Source organism: Emys orbicularis, chromosome 3, assembly GCF_028017835.1.
Source record: "Emys orbicularis isolate rEmyOrb1 chromosome 3, rEmyOrb1.hap1, whole genome shotgun sequence".
NCBI lineage: Eukaryota > Metazoa > Chordata > Testudines > Emydidae > Emys > Emys orbicularis.
Genome location: NC_088685.1, coordinates 47,739,090 through 47,760,832, shown reverse-complemented (window position 1 = coordinate 47,760,832; position 21,743 = coordinate 47,739,090). Strand labels below are relative to the sequence as shown.

The window sequence follows — 21,743 nt, the reverse complement described above, 5'->3', positions numbered from 1 at the left end:
GCTCTGTATTGCAAATGTTTTGGTTTTCTTCTTCGTAATAACAGAAAATACCGGTTGGGACAGAGAACACGAATGGTGAACTTAAACCAAAGACTAGGCGAAGATGGGGACACATTACTAGAACAATGAAAGGTTCTGAAGAGTGGGATGACTTGGAAGACTTGGATTTTAGCTCTTCCCTCACCAGAACTGATCTGAAAAACAAGAGGCGACAGAGTGATGAAGCTCTTTGTAGGTAAGTTGATGTCTCCTCTTCTCACCCCATCCCAGCTAGATATTTGCTTTCATTTCCTCCTACATCTCCTCTTGCTCCTTAGCACTTTCTCCCTGGGCTCTCTCTGCCTAGCTATAGTGCCGGTAACCGATCCTCTACATTTGTACTCCATCTTGGTTCTTGACTTTGATTCTTCCATGCTGTCCCTTATGCTTAGAACAGCCTCTCTGATTTCTTGCACTAGGGTCCCACCCTTCTGTTCGATATTCTCTCTGACAGACATGCTTAGTTTGTGAAGTCTTTCAGTATCTTTCCCACTTCATGTTTGATCCATCTTAGTGTGTAACGTATTATGAGCTGTATTATGTGCATCTGAATTAGGCTTCCAGTTTCCTTGGATCAGGGTCAATGGGGAAAACTTAAGCTCCCTAAAGGCAGGTCTACATTTAAAGCACTACATTGGCACAGCTGCACCAATGTAGCTGTACCATTTAAGTGAAGATGCTCCTATACCAGAGACCCTCAAACTGTGGGGCATGCCCCACTATGGGGATGCGGAGGAACATTCAGGGGGCGCGGACCAGCCCCCACAGGGGGCAGGGAGGTAGCGTCACCCAGCTCCGCTCCTGGCGCCGACCCCTAACCACTGGCTCTGCGCCCGCTGGCCAAGGCTCTGCTCCTAGCCCTGCCCCCACCCCCAGCTGTGGCCCCAGCCTCGGCCCCCTTACCTTGTCCGCGTCCCCCGCTTCCCAGAGCTGTAGCCCGGCTCTGGGGAGGGGGGCACGGACAGGTGTAAGGAGGACACGAGGCAAAAAGTTTGGGGACTACTCTCCTACATTGACAGAAGAGCTTCTATCAACATAGCGCTGTCTACATGGGGGGGGGGGGGGTTAACTGTCGCTCAGGGGTGCAGCTTTTTCACACCCCTGAGCGACGTAATTATACCGATTACAGGTCTGTAGTGTAGACATGACCTAAGGTATGTCTACACTGCACACTAAGCCTGGGCTTTGACTCATGTTTGAGCCCAAGCCCCCGTCTGTACATACATACACATGCACACATCAGTCTGACATGGGTCAACAAGTACGCAGGACCTGGGTCCTAGGACTCTGCTGGGGAGGAAGGAGAGGGTCAACCTGAGACCCACTAGGACTTTGGTCCAAGCCTTGTCATTCTGCAGTGCGGATGCATCTCAGGCCACAGACCGAAGGTCTGCATAGTGCAGTACAGACTTGTTAGTATGTCTGGGCGCTCTACATCCAGCGAGTGTAAGCCCAGGTTTACAAAACAGCATGAACACTGAAGGTCAGGCTTCGGAACACTGAGTCCACAAGCCTGGGTCTCTCAGACCCAGGTTTACAATGCAGCATAAACATACCATCAGCAAAGTGCTTAAGGGTATGCAATGTCTTCCTTTATCTGTACAGCACCAAAACCATTTTGAACAAATAATTTGTGGAGGTGAGGTGAAAGGAACACTCCGTGTGGATGAAGTGTAAGCTTTGAGCTTGGGGCTAAGCATGGTGATTTCTCTTGGTACAGGTTTGAAAGCATTTTGGATCTGAAGCTTTCGGACAATCTAGGTTCTGGCAACAGTGCCCCTTCCCATGCATCCTTTCCACGGCAGGACACACCCACCTTGCGAGTTTCTGCAGCCAAGCAGCATTACTTGAAACATTCTAGGTATTTACCTGGTTAGTAGGAAATATTTTCTTGACCTTTTAATGGAAATGGGAAATGGTAATGGATACTTTGGGCCTTATCTTTGACTCCGAGGAAGGGCTATTGCTTTAAAGAAAACAGAGAACACTGGGGTGGGAAGGGGCTACCCTGTTAATGGAAAGAGGCTTACAAAAAAGAGAGAAGGTTCTAGTATGCCAGAAACTGAGGTAAATCCTGCCCACTGGTATGCTAGAAAGGGATAAGGTGTCAGGAGCAGCTCTCCCGTGCACCAAGAGAAGTCATGCAGAATAGCTCTTTAGCACACAAGCGTATGCTAGGAAATGTGCACAGCTGATGTGCCAGGCTCTGCCTTATGTTCCCAAGAGTGGCTGATCTTCTGCATGGGAAGAGGAGCATACCCCCAAGCTGCCTAGTGAATATATAATACTAGTACTAGCAGCAGTAAATGCTAGGTGATAGCAGGTTGGCATTAACTTTTCTGCTGCCCAGGGCAGGAACTAAGTGCACCCTGCAGTGTATTAAAGCAGCCCAATGTGTGGAATCAAACCCTACTCTTATGCAGAGGCGTCACCTGCCTGTGTGTCTGCTCATCCTCAGTGTGGTGGCACCAGCAATGGGGCAGAATCCAAGTGTGTGTGCATGTGCTCACGCACGATTCTCCTGAGGCATAGTCTTCACTGGGAACAAGATGTCCCTATTTGTGTCACTATAAGACTGGGCCCTCTCTTGTCCATTCATGTCATAAGGTTCTAGGCCAGGGATCGGCAACCTTTCAGAAGTGGTGTGCCGAATCTTCATTTATTCACTCTAATTTAAGGTTTCGCGTGCCAGTAATACATTTTAACGTTTTTAGAAGGTCTCTTTCTAGAAGTCTATAATATATAACTAAATTATTGTTGTATGTAAAGCAAATAAGGTTTTTAAAATGTTTAAGAAGCTTCATTTAAAATTAAATTAAAATGAAGAGCCCCCCGGACCAGTGGCCAGCACCCGGGCAGTGTGAGTGCCACTGAAAATCAGCTCGTGTGCCGCCTTCGGCACGCGTGCCGTAGGTTGCCTACCCCTGTTCTAGGCAGTGCTTAATTTGTAATGAAAGAGGTGCTGGGGCTCAAGCAATTTTTTTACATTCATAACTGATGCAGCAAGCCCAGAGGTGCTGAGGCAATGAACTGTCAAACCTAGAGGTGCCAGGGCTCAGCCCTGGCAGGACCTGGTACAAATTAAGCTCTGGTTCTAGGCACCTCAGGTGTGTGTTTGTGAGCATCCAGCAGGAAAATAAGCAGCTCATGATGTCCTGTTTTTACTGAATTTATTTTGACCGAGTTTCAGTGTGGAATTCCACAGTTACAAGATTTCAGCTATGCGCCTCTGGCAGAACACAGTGCAACAAGTAGAGAGATCAGCGTACCACGTAGTCAGTGGGACTCCACATGAATGTTGGGGGCAAAGCTACTGTATTAGGCTTTGAACTGAGTAATTGATTTTTCAGTTTGGAGGCCAAAAAAAAAAAAAAAAATTGATTCAGTTTTTTTCTCAACAAAACTTGTTTGGGTTGAAATAGAATGTTTTGAATGTTGAGTTGGTAGGGCTTTATTTTTGACATGGAATGTCATTTCCGTTTTTATTCTAAACAAATCACTTCTACATTTCAGAAAATTTTGGCTTTGTGGTTGAAACTATTTGCCAAATTTAACCTGAATTTGTGAATTGTTTCGGTGTTCTAAAAAAAAAAAAAAAAAAAAAAAAAAAAAAAAGCTGAAACTTTGTGCGTCTCTAATTTTTATGGTGGCAGACTGGGTCTTAATTATTTTTTTCTTCCCTTAAATACAAATGTGCATGTAATTGTAAGATGAAGGTTACAATTCTGAACACTCAGTGTTTTAATGGTATTTTTTGGATTACTAGTTAGGATGCTAGATGTAGATTTTAAAACGCAATCAGACCGAACCTTCTATCACATAGAATTTATTGTATCATGCCCAAATGTGCATTAGGCACGCCACATAAAAATAATAAAAAATAAATAAATAAATGGACCCTGTCCCAAAGACCCTACAATGTGTGCACAACTCTCACTGACTTCAGTGAAAACTACACAGAAAAAGTAGAATAGGGTATTGTGAAAACCTTAAATTGCCTTTCCTAATTTGAGTGCTTAAAATGGTAACCAGATGTTAGCATAAAATGCTGTATTTAATAAGAATAATTTACATTTATGTAGCATTGTTCATCCACCAGGATACCAAAGCACTCTGAAACAAAGCACTCTAGATTCCCTTGTACGATTAGGACAAGTATGTAAATACCTGGATCCTTATTCTGACATGGACTCACTGACTTCAGTGGGACTCAGTACAGTAGCGAGGGCCTAAACAGGTGGTTATCTTTGCAGGAACAGGGCCCATGTAACATCAGTGATAAGCAACTGGTGTGAGAGGATAGGAAGTAACCCAAATATAGTAGATGCTGAACAGTAGAATGTGGAGAGATTTTTGGTTAAGGTCACTGGGGCAAACACCTGCTCCATTTATTTGCAGGTGCAAAGCTGCATAATAATTGTGTATGACAAGGATTTTTTAATGGTTAATTTTCTCTCTTTTCCCAACAGGGATAAGCACAAGGAATAGCATAGTCTCCAGTTCAAGCAAGGATTCTATTGCGTCTAATCCATGGCCCACTTCTAGTTTGCCTGGAAAAGCTTCAGGTGTGGGAGGAGGGGTCAATGGAACGAATTCAGGTAAGAAGTGGTATTCAGACATTCTAAGAGAACTGCGAATGAGGCAGGGTGAGAATTTTTGTAATGGCCCCCCAGTTACTCCAATCCACTTTGGGTCTTAGGCTCCCAAAAGCCAAGTTGATCTATCCAATGTTTAGCTTGACTGACAGCTTGAAATCTAATCAGTTTAATATCTTTTCACATACTACACCAGTCCCTGAGTTCCCTTGCCAGTTTTTGTGAAATCATTATCTTATTTCCAATTTTTTCCCCTATCCCTGTTGCCATATAAACAAGTCGCACAAATGGGGAGAGCTGACTGTATAGAAGAATGAATTAAACTGTACAAAGTGATGTCAAATACATGAAGTAATCAAACAATTTTTCTCATTGATCCTCTTTTAGTATATTAGATGCTATTGAACAATTGTAGCTAAAAAAAAAAATCCAGAGGTAAGCATGATTTTAAGTTGGTGGTTAGAGAGACAAGGTGGGTGAGGTAATATCTTTTATGGACCAACTTCTGTTGGCAAGAAAGACAAGCTTTCAAGCTTACACAGAGCTCTTCTTCAGGGCTGGGAAACAGTTAGGGTTTGTCTACACTGACAGCGCTGTAGCACTTTCTGAAGATGCCACCTATGCCAACGGGAGAGCTTCTCCCATCAGCGCAGGGACTCTACCTCCCCAAGAGCCAGTAGCTATGTTAACATACTGCTGTCTACACTGGGAGTTTGGTCGGTGTAAGTGCATTGCTCAGGAATGTGTATTTTCCACACCCCTGAGCAACTTAATTATGCCGACATGAAGTTTGTAGTGTAGACCAAGCCATAGCCCTGGTCTCCACTACAAACGTATGTCTGTATAACTCTCCCATCGTCATAGGGAGCCAGGGGCGGTGAGTTATATGTGCCCGTGCTCCAGCAAATTCAGGGCACAGGAGCCTGACTCCACCAATGCGCCCCCTGCGCCTCCCCCGGAGCATCCCCCACCTGCGCCCCAGGGGCAGCAGGCAGCTGCCCTGCCACTCAGCACTGTGCTCCCTCACCGGCCGGTGCCACCTAAAGGGAGCAACGCCGGTGGCAGGCTGAGGTGGCAGCTGCGGAGGGAGGAGGCGCACGCGTGATGGCAGCCCTTCTCCCCCCTGCCCTCTGGCACCCACCACAGGGGAGGTGAGGGGACTTCCTAGACCTGAGAGGGGCCCGGCTCCTAGGAGCACATGCAGTGACGGTGCCGGGTGAGTGTTCTGCTAGGGGGGCCCCTTCACCAGAGCTCGCTGCTGCCGGCAGGGAGAAGGCTGGGAGGACTATGGAATCCTCCTCTCTCTGGCCCCAGCCCCGGGGCAGCCTGCCTTCACCCCAAACTCCTCATCCGCAGCCTTGCCCCACCCCATAGCCTGCACCCCCAGCCAGAGCCTTCACCCCCCTGCACCCCAAGTCTCTGCCCCAGCCCTGAGCCCCCTTCTGCACCATGAACTCCTCATCCCCACAGCCTTCACCCTAACCCTCTGCCCTAGCCCTGAGCCCCTCCCAAACCCCTCATCCCCAGCCAGAGCACTCACCACCCCCTCCTGCACCATGAACTCCTCATCCCCAGCCCCACCCCGCAGCCCTCACCCCAACCCTCTGCCCCAGTGCTGAGCCCCCTCCAACACTCCAAACCCCTCGGCCCCACCCCATTAATTTTGTTATATGCACTAATATGGAGGTGATTTGTCACACATCACCTCCATATTGGTGCACATAAGATTCATTTTGCACATGAGTGAGGAAAAATTAGAGGGAACACAGCCATATACTGTGAGTGCCCGAGGGAAAAAACACGCAACTTAAATTCGGCAGTCAGTTTAGGGTATGGTCGTGTTTAGCACAATACTTGATTATTTTATACTTTTTAAAGTATATAATTGATTTTATAAGCATACAACAAAATATAATGTATTGAAGCAGGCGAGTGCTGCTTCTCACTTTCCACTTTTAATTGGCCCTTGTAATCTTGTGGCACCAGCGCGCTGTAGCTTCATTTTATCCCAGCAACAAATTACTGGTCCTACGAATCCAAGAATAATAATCAACAATGGATAAATGCTTAATAAAGTTACCCACAGAAAAAGAAAAGGATAATTCATCAAGTGACGGCCTGAGTTCGACACCCAGCTTGCAAACTAAAGTTATACAAAAAAAAATGCGACAAATCTACAAGAAAAGGAGTTTTCAGCAATCTTGGCTATCAAGATTTACGTGGTTGGAGTACAGCAGTGAATTAGACAGAGCTTTTTGCTCAGTCTGCAAAAACTGTTCTGAAAAGAAGGTCTTAATATTTTCTACGAAGGCCGAACCAACGTTTATTTCATCCGGATTTCAAGATTAGAGACACGCAATCCATGGTTTTACATCAAACGAAAAATCCTTCTGTCACAAGGAAGCAGTAATGAAGTATGCTGCTCTGCAGTCGCAGGTAAATGTTTCTGCACTAATGTCAGCCAGCTACAGAAAAGAATCACAATCCGCTAGGAATGCACTGCACAACATTTTAACCAGTGTTCAATACCTAGCTCAACAAGGAATAGCATTACGTGGACTTAATGAGAGTGATTCAAATTGGATGCCGCTCTTGTTGCTATGCAGTACAGATTCAGAGGAACTGAGACAGTGGCTTAGTTGCACAAAATACAAGTGGCTTTCACATGGGGTTATTAACGAAATAATTGAAATGATGGCGCTAAGACAAATTGTGCAAAAGATAAGGCTTCTAAGTTTTATACCATCATAATGGATGAGAACCAATTTGTCAAGAAAAGAACAAGTAAGTTTTTCTTTAAGGTTCTTTTCTAGTGAAGACTGGGAGATTTATGAGGAGTTTATTGGGTTTTAGCAAACTGACACAATGGATGCTGCTTCTCTTTTCAAAATTGTGGAAGATACACTTCTCAGGTGTGATTTGCCCTTTTCTGATTGCCGGGGGCAGTGTTACGACGGAGCCAGTAATGTGTCCGGTAAATTTGCTGTGGTCCAAGCCAAGAGTGGAATTTGTGCACTGTGCTGCACAGTCCCTTAACCTTGCCACGCAGGATGCCCTGCATAATATTCCAGAATGTTGTAATATGTTTTTGATGGTGAAAGATCTCATCAGTGCCTTTAGGGAGTCAAAGCGTATGACAGCATTCAGAGAGTTTCAGAGTGAAGGGGAGCCTTCTTTACAACCATTGTGCCTAACAAGATGGACACTAAGGATCAGCAGCATTAAATCACTGCTCAACAACTACGAGGCCATAATGAACTGCCTGGATGAATTTAGTCACTCTTCAGATGAATTTAGCTCAAAATGTAGTGGATTCTCGAAGCAACTTCAATCTTTTTCAACGTACTTTACACTGACAGTTCTTGTGAAATCCGTGGGTCCTGTAGAAGAAGCTAATGCAAAAATTCAAAGCCCAAACGTGTCATTGGCAAGCGTTACGAAGAAAGTTGGCCTGTTGCAAGAGCTATTGAGCGGGATGCACACCGACTCATCATACAGTCACTTCTGGGAAACAACAGTAGATAAGGCACGAAATCTTTATTTAGATGATCCTACACTCCCGAGAAAATGTAACCCACCAAGATCAATGGAAGCCTTCCTCACACCTTCAGTGACCCCAAAAAGTCATTTTCATCAAATACATGTTGGGATCATTGCAAGCATCAAAGTTGCCATTTAACAGAGGTTTTCAATGGAAAGCTTTACATTCACAATAAAATTGGATAAGCGTATAACTGATGCAGCAAATGGCTCGAAACAGGACATTGTCCCAATAAGTGAAGCTTTCCATGGTGACATTAACATCTCTTCATTTAGAAATGTTGAGTGATATTTGCAGATCGAGAAATTGCCAGCTTAATTCGGTGAGCGAAGTGAAGCAATTTCTTAAACAAAACGAAGGCTTGAGTGACATGTCAGAAGTTACAGTTCTCCTGAAATTATTCTACACAATTCCAACTACAACCTGCACCGCTGAGTGATCATTCAGTTGCCTGCGCAGACTGAAAAATTATTTGCGAACGACAATGAGCCAAGAATGTCTAAATCACTTGGCACATTACAAGTCTCCTGGATGACTTCATTTCAAGAATCAAACAATGACAAAAAGTGTTTGCTGCCTCCTGAAGAATATCACAAAAGAAGGGGCTACATTTTGTTTTAATTTTGGAAAGTATTTGCTTTTGAGGATTATTGATCCAAGAGTGCTTGGTGGTTTCTGTATTCAAGAGTATTAATAAAGTTGATAGTCTTAAATACATTTTTCTTACGATAGTGTTATTGTGCAATATAGGGAAACTGTTAAACGCTTACTATTTCCAGTCCATTTTTACATTATTTTAAAATATAAATATATAATCTGCTTATAAGGCAGGTGTGGGGGGCGGGGGCGGGACTTGGACCCATTCTGGGCACCACCAAAAATGATACAAACCTGCCACCCCTGTAGGTAGCATCTTCTAAGTGCTAGAGTGGCACAGCTGCAGCGCTGTAAGTGTACACAAGCCCTCAGAGTATCACAGCTAAATACAAGCTGGAACAGATTGAAATATGTGCCAACTACTTATGCTAAACAAGAGACTATTCAAGGAGAAGTGGCCTGTTAACACCCCTCCAGTTATAGAGGTGAAAGAAGCAGGTGGGGAAGCTGTTAGTGGGTTATAGATTGTTGTAATAAGCAATAAATCCAGTGTCCCTTTTTTTAAAAAAAACAAAAAATAAAAATAATTCATGGTTTTATTTTTTTTTTTTTCTTTCAGTCCCTTTTACTTGATTTGTAGTAAATAATGAGGGGTTTCAGAGTAGCAGCTGTGTTAGTCTGTATCCACAAAAAGAACAGGAGTACTTGTGGCACCTAAGAGACTAACAAATTTATTAGAGCATAAGCTTTCGTGGGTTACAGCCGATATGCATCCGAAGAAGTGGGCTGTAACCCACGAAAGCTTATGCTCTAACAAATTTGTTAGTCTCTAAGGTGCCACAAGTACTCCTGTTCTTTTTGTAAATAATGAGGGAGTTCTTTACTTTTTTTTTAATTTAAACAATTACTATGAATTACCACTCTAAATGATAGTCACTAGCCAGGGAAAGAGAATGAGAATGACTCTGCAGTTTGATAGACAAGGCACTCACCACGGTTCAAGTTCCTGCTCCAGTTACTATTTATAAAAAGTGGAAAGTTTCAAGAGGAGCCTGAAAAGGCCCCATACTAAACTATCCCATGGCCCACTGGCAAGGGCACTCTCCTGCAATGGGAGAGAACCAGGTTCAAATCTTTTCTCCACATCAAGCAGAAGTGGGAATTGAAGCCAGGTGTCCCACATCTGAGTTGAGTGCCCTAGGCCAAAGCTTATCCAGGAGCTGTCACCACAACAAATCCTCCGCCTGCTTGTGTCTGAATGCCTGAAAAAGTTAGTTATATTATATTACTGAAACATTAACACACTTTTTTTTTTTTTTTAAACTTTGATTTGCTGAAAAATTACAAAACAACATGTTTCAGGTTTAAACACTTTTTTTTTTTTTTATTATTCTTAAACAGCAAATCAAAAAATCTGTTCACCCAACTCTGTTTTGGGACACATTCCTGCTCCCATTAGTTTGGTGTAACTCACTGATTTCAATGAGAATTTTGCCTAGTAACAAAGGGCCTAATCTTACACGGTAATAAAAAGCCCGTGCATTTAAGATCAACTCTAAGGAAAGACTGCAGGAATTGGGCCCCCTCCGCTATGTCTCTTCTCTGCAAGGCCATGTCTACACAACTGGTGCTATAGCAGCACAGTACAGCAATATAGTTACGCTGCTGTAGTGCTATAGTGTAGACACTTCCTACAGTGACAGATGGGGGGGGGGGCGGGGGTTTCTATTGCTATAGGAACTCCACCTCCCCAAGCAGTGGTAGCTAGCTGTGTCTATGCTGGCGGTTAGGTCGGTGTAGGTGTGGCGCTCTGCCTGTAGTTGTGTCAACCTCACTTCCAAGTGCAGACCAGGGCTTAGTGTTTCATGCAGTGTGATGGTGCCAGACTTCCAGATAAGTATGTAACAGGCCAGATCCGCAGCTGGTGTGAATCAGCATAGCTCCATTAACTGACTTACACCAGGTAAAAATTTGGTCCAGTCTTCAGTGTGCCCCACCAATGCACCATTTATGAAATACCTTCACAATACCTGCAGGAAGGTGGGGGGGGGGGGTGTGCGTGTGTGTGTGTGTGTGTGTGTGTTCCATTGCACACTGATTTCAAGTGTTTCTCATCATTTACAAATTCTTTCAGGGCACTCAGGATCGAGCAGGTTGACGGGTGGTTATATCCCTTCATTTCTGAAAAAGGAACTAGGCTCTGCTGGGCAGAGGGTTCAGTTAGCACCAATTGCAGATCCATCTTCTAGTAAGTGTAACTCTGAGCTTGGTTGTTTGCTCGTTAGGGCAATAATGCTGTCTGTTGATAAACTGTATAGTCAAAATTGCTTGACCACATTTTATTTCGTTATGGAATATACTCAAAAGACCAAATAACCAATGTCAGTCAGGTTTATTAATATGATACAGGTTCTATATGATACCAGTCTCCAAAGAGCAGTCATGTGCAGCGACATTACATTCAGCTCCTCAAAATTGCATTCCGAAAGCCATCTTCTTATACTGTGCTTGTTTACCAATAAAAAGGTACTACATATGTCACCTGAAACTAGATTCAATTAATCAGCTTTTTTACCTTGTTTCTGGTACCATGATGTACCCTTTTATCTTTTATTCTGAACCCACACATTCCAGGTCAGGATGCACCCTTATCTTTGTTCTGGGTGCATGCATTCCAGGTACTAAGGGGTGTGAAGACACCTCCTAGGCCTGTACCAAGATAAATAGGTCTGAGGGTAACTCCCTTTCTGTGGCTATGAGGAAACAATTATATGTCCTGATACTGACAGTTTTCCTATCTACTTAAGCCAAAGCTTACCTCAGCTAATGCAAGGTGTTATGGGATACTTAGCATAAGTGAACAGGATTGTGATCTAGGCCAGTTTAGGCTATATCACTGTTACAATATTTGTGCTTAATGTATACTAATATATGGTGAGGATAATGCATATTATGATACATGGTTAGGGGGCTGGAGCACATGACTTATGAAGAGAGGCTGAGGGAACTGGGATTGTTTAGTCTGCAGAAGAGAAGAATGAGGGGGGATTTGATAGCAGCCTTCAAGTACCTGAAAGGGGGTTCCAAAGAGGATGGAGCTAGGCTGTTCTCAGTGGTGGCAGATGACAGAACAAGGAGTAATGGTCTCAAGTTGCAGTGGGGGAGGTTTAGGTTGGATATCTGGAAAAACTTTTTCACTAGGAGGGTGGTGAAGCACTGGAATGGATTACCTAGGGAGGTGGTGGAATCTCCTTCCTTAGAGGTTTTTAAGGTCAGGCTTGACGAAGCCCTGGCTGGGATGATTTAGTTGGGAATTGGTCCTGCTTTGAGCAGGGGGTTGGACTAGATGACCTCCTGAGGTCCCTTCCAACCTTGATAATCTATGATGCATGCTAGCCATCATATTAGTCAACATAGTGTCTGCAGTTACTGTCTGTAGCTGCTGTAATACTCAGTTTATATTTGACTGTATTGTAAAGAAGTGAGTCACTAGAACTATAGGTCCTGATCTTGCAACGCTTACTTCTGTTACAAGGGTTGCAGGATTAAGTCTAGTCTGACTTCTTTAAACTGTTATAAAACATCAGTTTTACCGATTAAACAAACATATAGCCTGTACTCCACAACACAGCCTTCCCAGAATGCACAGCTATTATTACCACCAAGGGTGGGTGTCACGGTGCACATCACTCACCACTGCTATGTCTCCCTGGGCCACTTCTCTATAGCCCCAGCACCTTCTTCACCCTTCATCAGGGCCTGCAATTACCCAGTCTCAGCAGCCAGCCAGGAGCTCCTCCAGTACCTCCCAGCAGTTGCTTTGTCCAACGTGCCACAGGTCTCTCCGCCTGCTAGAGAGACAGACTTCATCCCTTGAGCTCCAGGCAGAGGCTGACACTGCTCTGCCCTATGGCCTTTTTAATATGGGGCTGCTGGGCCCAGATTGGCTGCTCCTCGCAGCCCCTCTCCTATTGGCTGCTCCCTGTGCAGCCTCCCTAGGCTGCTTTTAACTGTTATACCAATAGAATAAAAACCAGCAGGATCTCATTAAGAGGGATAAGGCAAAGATGCCACATTTATTGTAAATATAATGATAAAGCAAAAGATAAAAGTAAACAACGTTGTTTGACTACTTATTCCTATCACTACTTATTCCTTATATATATATATATATACATATATACACACACACACACACACACACACACACACACACAGAGAGAGAGAGATAGATTCATTCACACAATCATTCATTCAAGTTCTGTATAGGTGTTATAGTTACCAGCCTAGAAGTTGCTCATGCCAAGTTACTGGCCAGGTATCTTGGTCATGAGGATGGAGCCGAGTCTGTGTCAGGTGCACCTGATCCTCCTGGAGGTTGGCAACAGAACCAGAGACTCAAAGTCATCAGTCTTTAGAGTCCATTCTTATAGGAATTAATTCCTATGTTAGTCTATGGGAGCTGTTTCATCCTGCTGTTGCTGACTCAATCAGCAGCTGGCACATTCCTGTCCAAAGTGGCACATTCCTGGTGGCTCCACACTGTCCAAAGTTTGTGTTTCTCATCCTTCCAGGTGATGGGGTGGATCCCAGTTTACCCTCCGGGGGTTTTCTGGTCATCCACTTGACACATTCTTCGGCCGATGGATACTACCTTTCTAGGCTGGCACCTCCCTAACCATCCATGTATATCAAGCATTCATCAGCATACATTCCATACCTTAACCATATTTTAATTTACTGTCTCCACCACTTTCAGGGTGTGTGCTAATTCATTTGAGACTCCCGGCCCTTTAATCACAGAGGGTGGGGGTCTGTCCTAGGAGCCCTTGAATGAAGTGAAAATCACTTAACAGCTTATAGTGTTTGTTTACATTGTATCAATTACTTCAAGAACAAAGTCAATTAACTTGTTTGTAAGTTTTACATAGTAGTAAAATATCTTTCACAGGATAGATATAATCAATGGTTTCTACAGACAGTAGCTTACAAGTTTTAACAGAAGACCCAAGAGATTTTTGTACTTGGTGAAACTGTTGGATTTTAAAATGTGGGGGACAAATTATGAGGGGGTCACTGTCACTTGGGGGAATCACTGTTAGTACCTTCTTTAATATCCCTACATAACCCCTTCTCTGCCAGTGTGGGTCAACGCCCTATCACAGTGGGATTTTCAGAAGCACCTTAGTGATTTAGGAGCACAAGTCTCAAAAACCCCACACTAAATTGTCTATTCATTATAGAAAATCAAATTTATTTTTCGCTTGAGTAAGGACAGAGTAAACACTGGGGCACAGATTCACACTCTGCTCCATCCCTCCGGTACCCCTTTTGGCAACGCAAAGGGGCTGGAGAATAACCAGATCTCCTCAGCTTGGGATTCCCTTGTCATGGGGACTCTACTGCTGGCACAAAACCTGAGTAGTCCACTTCTATACCACCCCTCCATTGCAGCCTCCAGTGAAAGGTCTACTCCAGTTATTCTCTGCTAGCAGGTAGCCCTTTGTGGTCATATCTAGTGAGGATATTTTAGGGCAGCATTGAGGCTGCTTTAAAGTATGCTGGGGTGAGGCATAAAACTGGCCCCAAAATCAGCAAGCTGCAAATTGGTTCCTTTGCAACACATCTCTTGCTGTATCCAGCAGATACCAGGCACAGTAGAGAATCTGGCCTGAGTAGGGATCTTGGCAAATGGCTCACGGTATTATTATTTCACATATCCTGATTTTTTACTTTATTTTTTTAAATACAAATTGGCTCTAAAGTTGCAGCTTCTAACAGAGAGAGTATCCAGAGTCTGTATCCAGGGCCTTTTTAAAGGAGCAATTCCTCCAGCTGAGCCAGTCTGTAACAGGGTGTAGCAGGGCCTCCTTTGCTCCTGCCTCTGCTGTGTTCCAAAAACCACTCAGACCTTCTGGCTCAGCAGTCACCAGTGCAGTTTATTTACAGGGTGCAATCCCACCACCTTCTCACCACATACAGCTTGCAGGTTTCAGCCAGGAGGAAAGAGTTACCCCTGTCCTTCCACTCTCTGCCTCCCCCCTCCGGGCCTGTATATAGCCACGGCTAATTTGGTTGGCAGCTGTTTCCCCTTTGCCAATCAGACACAGGTTTCTCTAGCCAGCTCCAGTTTACCTCCCTGGATTGGGGCTGGTGTGACAGAGGCCAGGCTCAGGGGTTCCAGCCCAGCACCCTGTCACACAGTCACTGAAACTTTATCTAATGGCTTTTCTTCTTCTCGTTTGTAGATTACGCCTCTCTGAAGTCTGTCAGACCTCATATTGGGCGGCCATCATTTAATACACCTTCAAAAAGCACACCAGCATTAATGCCGCGTCCACCGCCAATTCAGCCAATCCATGGACGCACTGACTGGTCTTCAAAGTACGGAGCTCACCGGTGACTTGCAGAAAGCACTTTCTGTTGAAGCAGTGCACATTTCTCATGAAATGGTGACCAATGCTAGACCATTTGCCATGACTTTGTAAGCCTGTGATTTTAAAGAAACCCTATCTTCTTTGAGCAAGACATTTCAAGACTTCTTTAGTTTTATTTGTATTGATTTGAATGCAGTCTTATACCTTTTTGTATAAAATTGTTTTGTTATATGATAGGGTCCAATTATTTTCTTAAAACCAATACATTTTGTATATATGGCTTGATGTTTTTGGCATTTTATACGATAAACTTTGTAATGAACTTGATAAAAATTTAATATTTCCTTTGTCAGGTCCAAATATTTTATACAAGTAAATAAAACGTAGCAGACTGAGGCAGTATTGCAAAGGAGATGTAATTGTGAGAAAGAGGCATTCACCAAATATTGTTTTGTGATCGTTACACTCTGAATGGGACGTATGAGGCAAGGCGGTCAATCATACTGAATAACCCAGCCTTATTTTAGTGCCATGCTGCACCAGCTGGATGCGATTGTCAGTCTTTCACCTGCTTTGGGCTGAAAGACTAAGGACCTGAACTTGCTCTCCTTGAGGTCAATGGCAGGTGGATTGGGCCCTAAATCAATCACAGGCTTATTGAAGGGTGTTTTTTAGCTTTGGCTGGTGTTTGTAAATTTGTCTTCACACTGTTTGTGCTGCCTGTCAGTTTTTCAGTTCTGGGGCTGATCCTGCAATCCCAAGGCCAAATCCCCACTAACCACACTGTGAGTTTGGCCTGAATGAGACCAGCAGGATCAGGCTGCTAGTTTGACTACATTCCGCCTGTTTTTAATGCTATCTCCATTCAAGAAGTATTCTGTGGGTTTTGCTCATCTGTCCTGAAGTACTACTTCAGACTTAACTGTTGTCTTTCAGAGTGAAAATAAAACATGCTGCATAGGGGGCTGCTCCTATTAGTCAATTATAACATTCCTAAAGACTTCCACAAAGCAAAGTCAGGCCCTGTTTTTGTAGGGCAAGTAGGAGCTGGAGAAATATTTGAGGCAATATTGAATATGACAAAGCTGGTTCACAGGCACAGTAACATAGTATTAGTGATGCACCAGCAGCGAAGTTTAAGAAACTGTATATGCAGCTGATTTAATTTCTATTGCTTTGTTTTCCAGCCTGATTCCCTTAATGTATCCAGATGCAGTTTCCATAAACAAGTAAACTTCAATCAACAGTTACAGTGCTGATTTAGCTCACCTTCCCATATTGTAAAATATAGATCAGTTTCCATAAACGAGGTCTTATTGGTTATTTTGTTATAGTAAGCATTTAGGATCAAATTCTGGTCCCAGTGATGTCCATGGCGAAATCTCAATTGATTTCATTGAGACCAGGATTTGACTTGTGGAGGAAGGAAAAAGTAACATGGTAGAGAAGTTACAAGGGTTACTGACCAAGGAAAGCAGCCAAATAGCACAGATACAAAACTGAGTGGGGATTGTTCTCTCCATTCTAAATGCTTAGCTTATCAAAGTGCACTGGAAAAGGCCACCTCCCCTTTCTAGCAAAAATGTGCAAAAAGGAAAATAAAATAATCTGAGTATTTCACCACACAGAAAACCCTCCCTGATCTCTCGGGGATAAGGGCTTAGGAATGGCCTCGCATTCATATGGAGCCTGATAATCCACAGGCAGGCCTGGGCCCAACCCCAGCATATCCATGCAGAGTACCTCTTTCTTTGCACTCTTTCCAAGACCCTCTTCCCTTGAGCTAGCCTAGGGGCTAGATTGCTCTTGGGCTTCCCCAATCTACCTGCACGCTGCCTCCTCTTCCAAAGGGCAGAAGCTGGATTGGAAGGTAATTCTGTGGACTAATTTCTGCTGGACTTCCCTACAAAAACCACTTCATTTTGGGTGGAGAGTGTGCCCTAGAGCAATTTCTCTGCTGGTCCCCTTCTGAAATCATCAGAGCATCAAATATGATTTACTCATGTGTAGAGAGAGAGCGCAGCTGCTGACTCAGCTGTAGGAGAGAGCATGATGGATAGTGGCCAGTGCCTTTGTTCTGTGCACTGTGACCATGTGGGCAGCATATGCTGCTCTCCACACAATGCAATGAGGGAGCAAAATGGTCTGCATTATTTAAAAATTAATATGTACGTAGGGCCTTCACAGAACCCGCATCATGGCTCTCTAACCTTCACCACCCAGGCTTTGTTACCAGTTAACTAACACACACTCATTTCAAACCTATAGGTACTTGCTAACAGAGCTGTGATGTTGGTATACACACAAGGAAGTAAAATGGAGCCATTTTGAATTATGCAGCACTAGATGCATGTACTTGGGAGAAGGGGTGGGGTGGGGTGGGAGGAGAAGTGTTTGCCAAGTGGAAAAGGACAAAATTGTGTATTTACATTTCTTAAAACCATATAGAATAAGAACTGACTGTTTCCTCTCTGGAAATCAAAATCTGCATTTATATTTAGAGATTTTTAATTTATTTATAATGAATGAACTGACACTAACAAGAGAGATGTTTGGACCTATACAAATATCTAGCTAGCTGTTTATAAATAGTCTATTCTGCTGTGACCATATGCCCCTAATTCTCACTAATGGTTGTAGTTCCTATCATTGTCAGAATAGAGTACTTAGAGCCCAATCCTGCAACCCTTACTCAGGCAAGCAAGTAATTTGTCTGAGTAAAAAGTTCAGAATCATGGCTAGTCCTGCAAAGGGATCCACAAGAAAGGTCATAAGGTTACTCGGTGCAGGAATAAGGATCTGCATTCAAACCCCTTTGCAAATGCGGGGCCTTTATTTGTCAAACCTAAACAGCTCACATTCAAAAATTGTCTACTCTAGTTTTAAATTAAACAGATACAATTTATAGATTCACTCAGTAGCAAGTGTATCGTGGGCACAATCCTGTAATCTTTACTCAGGCAAACTCACACTGAGCTGAATGAGAGGTGGGTTTTTGTTGTTGTTTTTTGGGGGGGTTTTTTTTGTTTTTGCTTGAATAAGGACTGCAGGTTGGGCTATATCTTTTTTTGTTTGTTTTTGTTTTTTAATGTTTTCTCTGATTTGTGCCATTTAGATGGAAAAAAGTATAGGCTGTGTATTACATTGAAAACCTGACCAAAAGCAATATATTTGTAAGAAAACATATCACATGCAAAATATTACCTATCTCTTAGCAGGTTCTGCAGCATTTTTATGCTAAGTATATGATTTTGATTTTTAGAATTATTTTACAATTTACAGTTTCTCATACTCATGTGTAATAATATGACCTTAATATGAAGGAGTCAGACCTTGGGTGGCATATTAATCTGTATTATCTTGATTTTCTTAAGTTATGTGCGGATAAATAAAATGAAATTAGTACTGAAACCCTCCCCACACTGTTTACAGATTCATTAAAAATGCTTTAGTGGAAGTACATACTATAAAATGGGGAGAAAAATATTTATTGAAAGAAATGAAAACCCAGAAGATTGGGGGGGGGGAGGGTGGATGTTTAAACTGTTTAATTCCTTCTGTGTAAAGAGCCTCCTACCCAGAATAAAGTTACTCTTGAAGAGATGTTGACATAAGTGTTATGTTTTTCATTCAGATGCTAATATCTAGGGATTGTTAATTATATTTTTAAATAATTAACTAATCCCTTTTGAATTTTGCATTAAAAATTTTGCTTCTACCAAAGATCTTCTTGCCTGCAAGTTCTCGGTTATGATCTTCATCCAAATATGTGACATTTTGTAAGCTTCTGTCCCTTACAGTTAAACACGGGGATCCTCTCCATTAAAGCCAAGAGGTGACAGGTGTTGGAGAGTTAGAGATTGATGGCTGGGCCAAACCTCAGTGGCTCTGCAACCCCAACCACCCAGCAGCAATGCCCAAAGTATGGAGCTGGGCTCAGGAGCCACTGCTGTGGCTTGTGTGGGGGGTAGGCTTGCTCTCCCACCCCATGGCCTCCTTGAGCATGTGGCATGAGACTTGGCCTTAAAACCATTCAAAGACTGAAGCTGGTACAGAATCCTTATTAAACGAGGTATACCATTAGCAGTATATGGTACCAGTGCTCCTGCCTAGATAGTTTCTAAGATGTTCATCATGATTTATAAAGCTCTAAATGGCCCAAGACCTGCCTATATGAGATCACCTGTGATATGCTGCCACAGCTGTGGTCAGTGGAGATGCTCCAATTGGATCTGCCTTCTTTTAAAAGCAAAGGAGATTGTTGATGGGGGATACTCTAAGAGCCACAGGTTGCCGGAACTTACTTCCCACCTCATTCCACCCTTTGGTTCACAACTGGAATCTAATTTCCTTCTAGGTATGGTGCCAAAGCCATGTAGTTGAGAGAGATTGTGAGGAAGATTGAAAGGCTTGTTCCTGGGAGAGAGGAAAAAGGGCTTTTCTGGTTTTGAGTTGCTCATCGGCTCAATGTTAATGTTGAGTATTCAATGCTGCTGGTGGTCATTGTTACTGCAAGTTTGGTTACTTTTTAGGACACCTAGAGCGATTTGGCTTCCCTGCCTCCCCCCCCCCCCCTTTTTTTTTTTTAATGTTTACATCTAAAATTGCCTAAGGCAAAATATTTTTAATAATGCAAAATCTTGTTTTGCAGTATGGTGAAATAAAACATCCTAGAAATATTTTACTAATAGAGATTATTACTGTTCCATCTGGGGAAAAAATATATCAGCAGAATGTTAAGGTGTCCTGATTAAACACTCAAGCCAGGACATGACCCGTAAAGTTACCCATGTACTTTTAACAACCCCTATCTTCATATGCATTTTAAACAGCGATCTATAGAACTACAAGGCAAATGAAGGTAACCTACATGTCAGCAGACTTTCACTATTTCTCTATGCTGTATTATTTCATTTGTATTTGTTATTGCGGTACCTGGTGCATTTTGTGTGATTTGGGGCAAATCACAATTTCTGCCTCAGCTCCCCATGTGTAAAAAGAAAAGATCTGCTTTTTTTCTTGTCGCATCAGCACCGTAATACAACTAAAAGCCAGTCCTGATCAAATTTCATTAACTGTGCTGAAACCTAACATTAAAATTTTCTGGTTTAGGAATAGAAGAAAAAGAAAGGCAGACTGCCACATGCAGCGCCTCACTTGGATGTGTCTGGAGTCTTGGAAGCTTGACTACCCTACGTTCTCCTACAAATGGACCTTGAGCTTGTTTGGAGGTTCTAGCAGGGGAGCGCAGCTACCGTAAACCCTTGACCGAAGAACGGTACTCCTCTATCTGGGAGGTCGTCCTCTTCGACCGAGCGCGCAGCTTCGGGAGGGACGCACATGGAGCGGTGAGGGAGGAAGGGGACACCCGCCTAGCCAGCCAGATCAGCCGAATCAACCCTGGCGATCAATGGGGTGACAGATGTCGCAGCCAGATCGCCCTCACATCCAAAGCAAACTGGGGCTAGCTCACTATATAAAGCTTGGTCTATCCGGCAGTTTAACACTTAGGGTGACTAGCTAGTTGGTGCTTATGGGACCAATTAAGTACAGTTAGTGCACTTTAGTGTGTAACAGACAAAAGGACTGGTGAAAAGCGATCCTATCCAAAGACAGCCCCAAATGTTTGCACTATATTTCTCTCCCAAAAGCCTTTGCAGCATTTGCAAATTACCAGCCTCTCTACTGGTGGTTCTCCCCGCTTGCCCCCGCCCACTGGTGTTGCAAACGGTGAGGCGGGCGGGGTTAGTGCGTGGGACCCAGGCTGGTAGCTGTAGTTCCGGGCGCGCGCCGCAGGGGAAAGGTTTTGCGCCCCTCCCCCCGGGGGGGGGGTCTGGACTAGTCCTGCTTTTATGTGTAACCCCCTGTAGCTTGTGTGGGGCTGGGCTTGATTCTGGGCAGTGGTTGCGGGCGAGTCTGGGTCATTTCAGCTTGCTGCAGCATTTGGGGGGAGTGGGGCGCGGTGCATGATCCTTTCGTTAGGTGCAGGTCGATTGCTTTTGTGCAGCTGGTGCAGGGGCCGTGGTATGCACGCTGTTAGGACTGTGTGGCAAATCCTTTTCGTTTTAGTAGGGGTTGGATTAATGCAACTCTCCTTGTCGGGGAGAGGGCGTGTGTAAATGCAGTTTGTGGGGGGCGGGGAGTGTTATAATGTACCTTTCTCCATATAAAAGCAAATCAGTTTCCGCCTGTAGTTTTAAGGCTGGACGAACTATTTTGGGGTTCTGTAAAATGTAGTTTGATCCTTGTTTTATGAGACAACTGGGGGTGGAGGGGCACAGAGCAACCCTAGTGTGACCCCCACCCCACCTCCGAGAACCTCTCCGACTTTACATATTTCAGGGAAAGTCCAACAGCTGTTACTTCTGGCTCTGTAAATCCCCATATAACACTGACCGGGAAAAAATGTTGCCAATTTTATATGTGACGCTCCTCTGTCTTTTGTGGAGCTGGGCTCCCGTACAAGGGAAACTGCCTGTTGGTGTCCTGAGCTAGAGAGCAACCTGGAGGGGAACAGACTGCAGGATAGAGCTCTGATCAGCACCTAATGGCCCTGCTGCTGGCCATATGTGCATAGGGACCACCTGCCCTAAC

General features: G+C 43.9%; 1 protein-coding gene across 1 annotated transcript in view; it reads left to right on the top strand.

Moving 5' to 3' along the window:
• CILK1 (ciliogenesis associated kinase 1) overlaps positions 1-15,175 on the top strand; it is a 34,685-nt gene extending 19,510 nt beyond the window's left edge. The window contains exons 9-13 of the mRNA XM_065401676.1: positions 45-235; positions 1,760-1,911; positions 4,509-4,637; positions 10,907-11,020; positions 15,021-15,175. Of these exons, the coding sequence (XP_065257748.1) occupies positions 45-235; positions 1,760-1,911; positions 4,509-4,637; positions 10,907-11,020; positions 15,021-15,175 (741 nt within the window). The remainder of the gene's footprint in view (positions 1-44; positions 236-1,759; positions 1,912-4,508; positions 4,638-10,906; positions 11,021-15,020) is intronic.
• Positions 15,176-21,743: the final 6,568 nt, after the last annotated feature.